Source organism: Entelurus aequoreus, linkage group LG08 (genome assembly GCF_033978785.1).
Source record: "Entelurus aequoreus isolate RoL-2023_Sb linkage group LG08, RoL_Eaeq_v1.1, whole genome shotgun sequence".
Taxonomy (NCBI): Eukaryota; Metazoa; Chordata; class Actinopteri; order Syngnathiformes; family Syngnathidae; genus Entelurus; species Entelurus aequoreus.
In genome coordinates this window covers 65,373,270-65,383,269 of record NC_084738.1, presented here as the reverse complement: position 1 = coordinate 65,383,269, position 10,000 = coordinate 65,373,270, and the positions used below count along the sequence as shown (strand labels likewise).

The window sequence follows — 10,000 nt, the reverse complement described above, 5'->3', positions numbered from 1 at the left end:
GGACACCCTTTTTCACTTGCAGTACGTCCGAGGAGGAACCTTCTATCTGAACAGCCTGAGTTCTACTTGTGAGGTAATTTGCAAACCATCCAACTGCTTGCTGAGAAAAACCAATAGCTGAAAGACGTTTGATTAAAATGACATGATCAACAGTATCAAATGCCTTTGAAAAGTCAATAAAGAGGGACAGACAGCACTGCTTCTTGTCAAGAGCTTCAGTTACATCATTTATAAACTTCATAGCAGCAGTAACAGTACTGTGATTTCTGCGAAAACCTGACTGAAATGGTGACAGGATAAAGTTGGTGTCCAAAAAGTCTTTTATCTGTTCACTGATAAGGGATTCAAGCACTTTTGCCAGAACAGAGAGTTTAGAGATCGGTCTGTAATTATTTAGATTACTAGGGTCACCTCCTTTTAATAGGGGGATTACAAGGGCAGATTTCCAATCCAAAGGGATTTCATTTGAAATTAGAGTAAGGTTAAAAATGTGAGTCAGTGGTTCAGCTATAATTTCAGCTGCCAACTTTAAAAAGAACGGCTCCAACTTATCTGAGCCAGCTGGCTTTCTAGGTTTAAGTTGCTTTAGAGCCCTCATGACCTCTGTTGTGGTAAAGGGCGTAAAGTTAAAAACCTGGGTATTTTCAACGGTTCTTTCCGGAGTTAGCGGAACTTCAGTAGAGTTGTCAGAATTGTAGAGAAAACCAGAGGAAATAAAATGATTATTAAAATGACTACCCATTTCTCTTCTGTCACTTACTCTGACACCATCAACAAGTATACTAGGTGGGAGATTGACTGAATTACAGCAGCCGGACAAAGATTTGATGATTTTCCAAAACTTCTTTGGGTGTTTGAGGTTTTCTGTTGTTGTGGAGAAATAAAATTCTGATTTGACTTTCCGAATGAGAGAAGTAAATTGATTTCTTAATTGTCTAAAATTCAACCAATCCGCTTCTAACCCTGACTTGCGTGCCCTGGCCCAAGCAGCATTACGCTCATGCAATACATCTGACAGGTCCGATGTAAACCACTGATTGTCACGACCTTTAACCCTAAATTTTCTAAAAGGGGCATGTTTGTTCACTATACTCAAGAAGTTTTCGTGAAAATATTTCCAAGCCAGTTCAACATTATCAAAAAGAGCAATTCTATCCCAATTAAAAAGATGCAAGTCATGTAAAAAAGCTTGCATCTCAAATAATTTCATATTACGTTTTTCAACAAGACGAGGCTTGCTTTTAGGAATCCTTGTGTCTCGCACTACTGCAATCACACAATGATCACTCACATCATTAGGGAAAACACCAGATGCAACAAATTTAAAGGGCATATTTGTTAGAATTAAGTCAATGAGTGTAGCTTTTTGAGGGCATTTAGGATTAGGTCTTGTAGCTGAGTTAATTAATTGTGTTAAATTTAGAGATTCACACTGTGCTTTCAAAGAGTCAGACACAGATGTGAGCCAGTCCCAGTTCAGATCACCAACCATCACTATTTCATTGTATTTCAGTTGAGACAGAAGCTTCACAAGAGTAGATAGAGAATTACTAGGGGCAGATGGAGGCCTATAACACCCCACTACCATAATGTGGTGATTTCTAGCTAATTCAATTTCAAGTGCTAACAGTTCAAGTTCTTTACTTACTGATTCAGAGAGGACTAATTTAACATCAAACCTCTGCTTAATATATATGGCCACTCCGCCACCTTTTCTTTGTCGGTCAGTACGATAGACATTATAGCCATGAATGTAAATATCTTTATCAAGCACAGATTGTTTAAGCCAAGTCTCAGATAAGACTACAATATCAGCATTTGTTGAGTTTATCCAGATCTTTATCATATCAAGTTTAGGGAGTAAACTCCGAACATTGATATGAATAATCCCAAGACCAGATCTAGTTTTAAAATCCGCAGGTGTAAAACATTGTGTAGGTGTATCAGGGCCTGGATTAGTCTCAACATTTCCTGAGAGCAATAACAATAATATAACTAAACATTTGCGCTTAAAGTTACCATCTTTTGAGTCTGTCTTTAATCTGTGAAAGTAAGTGCTTATAATAGGGGAGAATGCAGTAATGTTGACGTGATCTCTCAAAACAAGGAAACAATAAGAATGAATGGACACTACCATAGTATGCAGCCATTTTGTTTTGTCCAAAGTCACAGAAATCTTCAACTGAGATAAGGCCGAGGTTATTTTATAGTTGCCACTATGATGAAATGTCAAATTATCAAAGTTGTCATCTTGAAGTAGCGTTGCTTGTAAGGGGGGGTGACCAGACCCATTTGGGACACCAGTAAAACCACACAAAAGTATAAAACACAATATAATGATTTGTGACATAGTGAGAGGAGAAGTTCCACTTGTTTTACCACTTTTGAAGATGTTAGCAGACAGGGCTGAAAGCTAGCAACCAAGGCCGATGGGTGGAAGCCCGTAGACAAAACCAATGGCTGGAGGCAAACAGCAGGCCGACTGTGGAGGGCCAGCAGCAGGCAGGCCAATGGTGAAAGGCCAGCAGCAGGCAGGCCGATGGTGGAATGGCTAGCAGCAAGCAGGCCGATGTTGGAAGGTTAGCAGGCAGGCCGATGGTGGAAGGCTAGCAGCAAGCAGGCCGATGGTGGAATGGCTAGGAGCAGGCAGGCCGATGGTGAAATGGCTAGCAGCAGGCAGGCCGATGGTGAAATGGCTAGCAGCAGGCAGGCCGATGGTGGAATGGCTAGCAGTAGGCAGGCCGATGGTGAAATGGCTAGCAGCAGGCAGGCCGATGGTGGAATGGCTAGCAGCAGGCAGGCCGATGGTGGAATGGCTAGCAGTAGGCAGGCCGATGGTGAAATGGCTAGCAGCAAGCAGGCCGATGGTGGAATGGCTAGCAGCAGGCAGGCCGATGGTGGAATGGCTAGCAGCAAGCAGGCCGATGGTGGAATGGCTAGCAGCACGCAGGCCGATGGTGGAATGGCTAGCAGCACGCAGGCCGATGGTGGAATGGCTAGCAGCAAGCAGGCCGATGGTGGAATGGCTAGCAGCAAGCAGGCCGATGGTGGAATGGCTAGCAGCAAGCAGGCCGATGGTGGAAAGCTAGCAGCAGGCAGGCCGATGGTGGAATGGCTAGCAGCAAGCAGGCCGATGGTGGAATGGCTAGCAGCAAGCAGGCCGATGGTGAAAGGCTAGCAGCAAGCAGGCCGATGGTGGAATGGCTAGCAGCAAGCAGGCCGAGGATGGAAGGCCAGCAGCAGGCAGGCCGATGGTGGAATGGCTAGCAGCAAGCAGGCCGAGGATGGAAGGTTAGCAGCAGGCAGGCCGATGGTGGAATGGCTAGCAGCAAGCAGGCCGAGGATGGAAGGTTAGCAGCAGGCAGGCCGATGGTGGAATGGCTAGCAGCAAGCAGGCCGAGGATGGAAGGTTAGCAGCAGGCAGGCCGATGGTGGAATGGCTAGCAGCAAGCAGGCCGAGGATGGAAGGTTAGCAGCAGGCAGGCCGATGGTGGAAGGCCGATGGTGGAAGGCTAGCAGGCAGGCCGAGGGTGCTAGCTGTCTGCTACTGCTACCTGAACAGGTGGATTATAGGTAGGCCAAAGTCTATGGCAATCCAGTGACATTTGATGAGAAACTATCCACCAGAAATCCCACTCTGCAGATAATTTGTTTATCTTGCAGAGTACCACTCATTCAGACTAGAAACAATTAAAATCTCATACATAAAAACACAAAAACTCAGACCTCAGGTAAGAACACACTGAACACAGAATAAACATGGCTGCCATCTTGGATTGTGGGCGTATATATATATATATATATGTATATATATATGTATATATGTATATATATATATATATATATATATATATATATATATATATATATATATATATATATATGTATATATATATATATATGTGTATGTATGTATATATATATATATATGTGTATGTATGTATGTATATATGTATATATATATGTATATATATACACATTACACTTAGCATTTTAGCATGCTATATTTTGGGGTCTAATTTAACAGGCTCAGTCTCATGTGTTGTTTCACTAATGTTAACATGTTGTTATTTGCTATGTTGGCATAGCATTGTTAGCATGCAAGCTTGTTTAGCTTTGTTACTTGTTGCTATCTGGTCAGTGTGCTAACTGTTAGCATTTAGGATAGGGGTTTGGAAGAGTTTGGTGAAAGGTGACACCCAGAAGATATCTGATGGACCAGGTCGGGGTCGTCTGTTCAGGTCTGGCTCTGGTTTATCCAGGACAAATGTATGGACTTGAGTTCATTTGGTCACCTGGTGTTTTTCCAAACACTCGGTCTTGTGAGGTGAAGACGTTTTATTGGTCACATGTCACATTATAAACGTTTACTGCGGAGATGCTGCCCAAATACAACATTCAGTAGCCGAGAGGAAGTTTGTAAACGTCTTTTTACGATTCCCCCTGATTGTGTTGCAGATAAACCAGCGAAGCATGTGCGGCTGCTAGGAGGCGTCGCCCTCGCCACCACCGCCGCCCCAAGCCTTAGCAACCGAGCAAAGCCCAGCCGCCGTCCGCCAGCGAGACGCCCCCGAGCCATGTCCGCCGAGGTGGAGATCAACGTGGCGGCCCCCGCCGACCCTGACGTGGCGCCCCCGCCGTCGGCATCCGGCTCCCCTCCCGCCTCACCTGCGACCGCCGCGTCCAAGGTCCCGTTCCGGAAAGACAAGAAAAAACGTGAGACGGAATGACACAATATCTTGTTCATGTCTCCAGAAATTACGTTGCTGCCATTATTTGATTGTAGAAGACCGATTGTTGCTGGTCCACTTAAATCGGAGCTCTCAAACGCCATATTTTGTAAACATCTACAAAAGCCAAAAGCAGTGAAGTTGTCACGTTGTGTAAATGGTAAACAAAATACAATGATTTGCAAATCTTATATTCAATTGAATAGACTGCAAAGACAAGATATTTAACGTTCGAACTGGAAAACATTGTTATTTTTTTGCAAATATTAGCTCATTTAGAATTTGATGCCTGCGACATGTTTCAAAAAATCTGGCACAAGTGACAAAAAAGACTGAGAAAGTTGAGGAATGCTCATCAAAGACTTATTTGGAACATCCCACAGGTGGACAGGCTAATTGGGAACAGGTGGGTGCCATGATTGGGTATAAAAGCAGCTTCCATGAAATGCTCAGTCGTTCACAAACAAGGACGGGGTCGAGGGTCACCACTTTGTCAACAAATGCCTGAGCAAATTGTTTAAGAACAACATTTCCCAACCAGCTGTTGCAAGGAATTTAGTGATTTCACCATCCACGCTCCGTAATATCATCAAAAGGTTCAGAGAATTTAGAGAAATCGGTCCCTCAGGGGGTGCCGCATCAAAAAGCGACATCAGTGTGTAAAGGATATCACCACATGGGCTCAGGAACACTTCAGAAAACCACTGTCAGTAACTACAGTCGGTCGAGTACACCTGTAAGTGCAAGTTAAAACTCTACTATGCAAAGCCATTGATTGATTGAGACTTTTATTAGTAGATTGCACAGTGCAGTACATATTCCGTACAATTGACCACTAAATGGTAACACCCAAAATAAGTTTTTAAACTTGTTTAAGTCGGGGTCCACTTAAATTGATTCATGATAATTATCAACAACACCCAGAAACGCCGCCGGCTTCGCTGGGCCCGAGCTCATCTAAGATGGACTGATGCAAAGTGGAAAAGTGTTCCGTGGTCCGACGAGTCCACATTTCAAATTGTTTTTTGGAAATTGGGTACTATACTGGCCTGCCTGTAGTCCAGACATTGAAAATGTGTGAAGGCTAAAATATGAGAAGGGAGACTGTTGAACAACTTAAGCTGTACATCAAGCAAGAATGGGAAAGAATTCCACTTCAAAAATGTGTCTCCTCAGCATACTTGCCAACCCTCCCGTTTTTAGCGGGAGAATCCCGATATTCAGCGCCTCTCCCGACAGAGATTTTCTCCCGACAAACTCCCGGTATTCAGCCGGAGCTGGAGGCCACGCCCCCCCCAAAAAAAGTCTGCCGCAGCTGCAATTGGACCTGACCAGCCTCCGGGTACAAGTACTGGAGTACCAATTGCTTGCCAGGGAAGATCTTCCCCAGGAAGCAAGGATTGACCGGTTTTAGTTTAGTCTTTATTTAAAGGGACAATGTACAGAAACATTAAGCTCAAAGACAGATATGTTCTGTACCAGATTATAGCTAAATAGCTAATTTCCATCTGCAGTCCCTGGCTACCTAAATTAAAGGGATACAAAAATCATGCAATAAAATTATGACAATAAAATCATACACAAGTATTAAGAAAAAAGTCATAAAATGCCCTTTCATGGACACATACTTAATATACAATACAAGCAACCTCATTTACATCATCACACAAAGACAATACATGCTTTTGTTCACATCTGTCATCATTTGTAAAAACAACCATGATTTTAACAGACACACCTCACAATTTACAATAAATATGCTCTCATGGATAAATATAATACACATTAGGTTGATGTGTCAAACATAATGCCCATCTTAGTGACCGTGTGAGCAGCTTTGATTGCTCCAAAGCCACTTTTTAACTTCAATTGCGAATGAAGAGTAATCTGTCAGACTTTTCAAGTTTGTTGTGAGGTCGTTCCATTCCTTTATGGCTTTATATGAAAAGGCTGATTGTGCAAAAGAGGTTTTACATCTGGGTACGCTACACTGCCCCCTGGTGGAGGCTCGTGTGTTTCTAGTTGTCACAGCAGATGTAAACTGGACAAAGTTTTGGGCCATGCTAGGGAGAGATGGAAGATTCCACACTCTCGTGCATTTGATGAAAGCACTTTTGTGCGTGCCACACAGCAATGCATCATCAGAGAGGGTGTTCAGCGTGGTTAGAAAAATAGTGACAGAGAATAGAAAGAGGATGGCCAATTCAACCCTTAACAAAGCATTGTACTTTCAAGTACAACAATGAGTAGATGAGTGTTGTGTGTGTGTATATGTGTAAATAAATGAACACTAAAATTCAAGTATTTCTTTTATTTATATGTATAATAAAATAAATAAATATATATATAATATATATATATATATATATATTTATTTATTATTTAATATATATATATATATATATATATATATATATATATATATATATATATATATATATATATATATATATATATATATATATATATATATATATGAAATACTTCAGTTGGGGAATTCTAGCTGTAAATATACTCCTCCTAACCACGCCCCCCCCACCACCACCTCCCTATATTGGAGGTCTCAAGGTTGGCAAGTATGCTCCTCAGTTCCCAAACCTTTACTGAGTGTTGTTAAAAGGAAAGGCCATGTAACACACTGGTAAAAATGCCTTTTTTGCAATGTGTTGCTGCCATTCAATTCTAAGTTCATGATTATTTGCAACAAAAAAAAATAAGTTTCTTAGTGTGAACATGAAATATCTTGTCTTTGCAGTCTAGTCAATTGAATATAAGTTGAAAAGGATTTGTTGTATTTTTTTATTTACCATTTACACAACGTGACAACTTCACTGCTTTTGGGGTTTGCACGTTGGCTTTGCTGTTAACATGCTGCTGATTAGCATTAGCGATTTTACATGGCGATTTTCAACACCTCCAAACTACAACTAAGATGCACGCAAAAATCTATCCGCTTGTGTGTAATAAGTACAATACTCACATTATTAAAACTTTTTAGGGCACAACAACAACAAAAAAACACCATAAACTATACACTACTGCCATCTAACGTCTTGGACTCGCAACTTATTGTCACACTTGCAAATGTGATAATGAAACAAGATATCACAATTTGACAGCAGTTATCACAATCAGCTCATTTTTAAATGTCGCAGTACAAAATGTTGATTTTATTAGCAACTAGATGAGGCAATTCCTGAAGGAATTGCGTGTGAATGCTCCAATGCTGAAATTAAACTGAAATCCTGGAATTTTTTTTAGAATTGTTGAAGGAGAGTGCACACAATTCCCGAACAGGCGGAATATTTTGAAGTCTGAACGGTTTGAATCGGATGAAAAATGTGGGAGTTGTGCAACTCTGAAGAACGTCCCATTGATTTCAATGGGAATTTCCAAAAATGTGGGTCACTTCGGGAAAAACGGGAATTTTTTTGAAAATGGTAAACAATTTAAATGGTCTGAATGACTTGAATTGGTTGGTGCTGGAGAAATGTTGAAGTAGTAACATGTTGAATTGAGAAACTGTATTACGGAATTCCTGGAATTTCAGGGAAAACCGGGAATTTTTCTGTTAAAAAAACAACTTTGTTTTTTTGTCCTGATTAAGAGGAATGTTTTGACGGTGGAACGATTGAAATGCGTTGAAAAATGTGAAAGGAGTAGTCGCCAGGAAAAAGGGTGGAAAACGGGCTTTGGAAAACTAGGATTTCTGGAAAATCCTGGAATTTTTTTGAACTTGGAAAAAAGGTAGTTTAAGTTTCCGGGATAGTGGAATGTGTTGAAGGTGGAATGGTTTGAATCGGTTGAAAAATGGGGAAATGGTGAAAGTTTGAAAAATGGCCAATTCATTTGGAATGTGAAAAATTACCCGGGAAATCTGGGAATTTTTGGAATTAGTTAAGGGAAAGCCTGTTGTTCCCAAATAGGCTGAACAGTTTGAATCGGGTCAAAAATGTGGGAGTTGTGGAACTTTGAAGAATGTCCAAGAATTTCCCAAAATTTTGGGAATTCTTTTTTTGTTGTTGAAAATGGTAAAAAAAAACCTTAAATCGTCTGAATCAGTTGAAATGGTTGGTGTTAGAATTTTTCAAATCGGTTGAGAAACGTTGAAGTAGTAACATGGTGAATTAAGAAATGGTATTACGGAATTTCGGGAAAACCGGGAATTAGTCCAGTTCAAATAACAACTTAGTTTTTTCGTCCTGATTAAGAGGAATGTTTTGATGGTGGAACGGTTGAAATGCGTTGAAAAATGTGGAAGGAGTAGTCGCCAGAAAAAAATGTGGAAATCGGGCTTTGGAAAACCAGGAATTCTGGAAAATCCTGGAATTTTTTGGAACTTTGAGAGAAGGTAGTTTTAAGTTCCCATGATTGTGGAACGTGTTCAAGGTGGAATGGTTTGAATCGATCGAAAAATGTGGAAATGGTGGATGTTTGAAAAATGGCCAATTCATTTTTAAATGGGGAAAAATGACCCGGGAAATCTGGGAATTTTTGGAATTTGTCAAGGGAAAGCCTGCGATTCCCGAATAGGCTGAACAGTTTGAATCGGGTGAAAAATGTGGAAGGTAGGGCGCGCCAAAATCTGGAGAAGAAGAAGTTGAAGAAGTTTAATAAATAGATGAATTTTGGAGTAGAAAACCATGGAGCATTCACACAAAAAACATTAATACTGAAAAATTGGTACAGTTGAGTACTGGTGTCGATTCTCATGTACCAGGAATTGGTCAAGAATCGGTTCAGATGTTAACAGTACTCATCCCTAGTCTGATTCAGTTTCTACAAGAACATGTTCAAGGTCTTGGTGTCAAGCTTTGTTGCTTTAAGGTGAGATTCCTTGTCCAGTTCCAGAGAAAAACGACGAGTACCTGCTGGCCAGGTTTCGAGGGGACGGCGTCAGGTACAAAGCCAAGCTGATCGGCGTCGACGACGTTCCCGAGGCCCGAGGAGACAAGATGTGCCAGGACTCCATGATGAAACTGAAGGTGACGAGAACGTGGCATGGAAAACAGGATAGTGGTTTTTAGGTGTGAGGTTTTCTCCCAGGGAATGGCGATAGCTGCTCGCTCACAGGGGAAGCACAAGCAGAGAATCTGGGTCAACATTTCCATGTCCGGCATCAAGATCATCGATGAGAAGTCCGGAGTGGGTTCTGTGTTTTTCTTCCCAGTGGTCGCGGCCCGCATGTCTTTCACTAACGAGGGCATTCCCCCACCTCAGGTGATTGAACACGAGCACCTGGTGAACAAGATCTCCTTCATCGCCCGGGA

General features: G+C 41.5%; 2 protein-coding genes across 6 annotated transcripts in view; one reads left to right on the top strand and one right to left on the bottom strand.

The window, feature by feature from the left end:
- The window catches only part of LOC133656159 (breakpoint cluster region protein-like), a 590,239-nt gene that overhangs the window by 136,576 nt on the left and 443,663 nt on the right, over window positions 1-10,000 (bottom strand). The window lies entirely within an intron of this gene.
- Window positions 1-10,000, top strand: part of LOC133656162 (disabled homolog 2-like) — a 46,049-nt gene that overhangs the window by 16,045 nt on the left and 20,004 nt on the right. For all 5 annotated transcript variants that reach the window (XM_062057063.1, XM_062057062.1, XM_062057064.1 and 2 more), the window contains exons 2-5: window positions 4,459-4,716; window positions 9,576-9,715; window positions 9,777-9,875; window positions 9,951-10,000. The exon at window positions 9,951-10,000 is cut by the window's right edge and continues 82 nt beyond it. In XM_062057063.1, coding sequence (XP_061913047.1) covers window positions 4,578-4,716; window positions 9,576-9,715; window positions 9,777-9,875; window positions 9,951-10,000 — 428 coding nt within the window. In that variant the 5' untranslated portion in view covers window positions 4,459-4,577. The remainder of the gene's footprint in view (window positions 1-4,458; window positions 4,717-9,575; window positions 9,716-9,776; window positions 9,876-9,950) is intronic.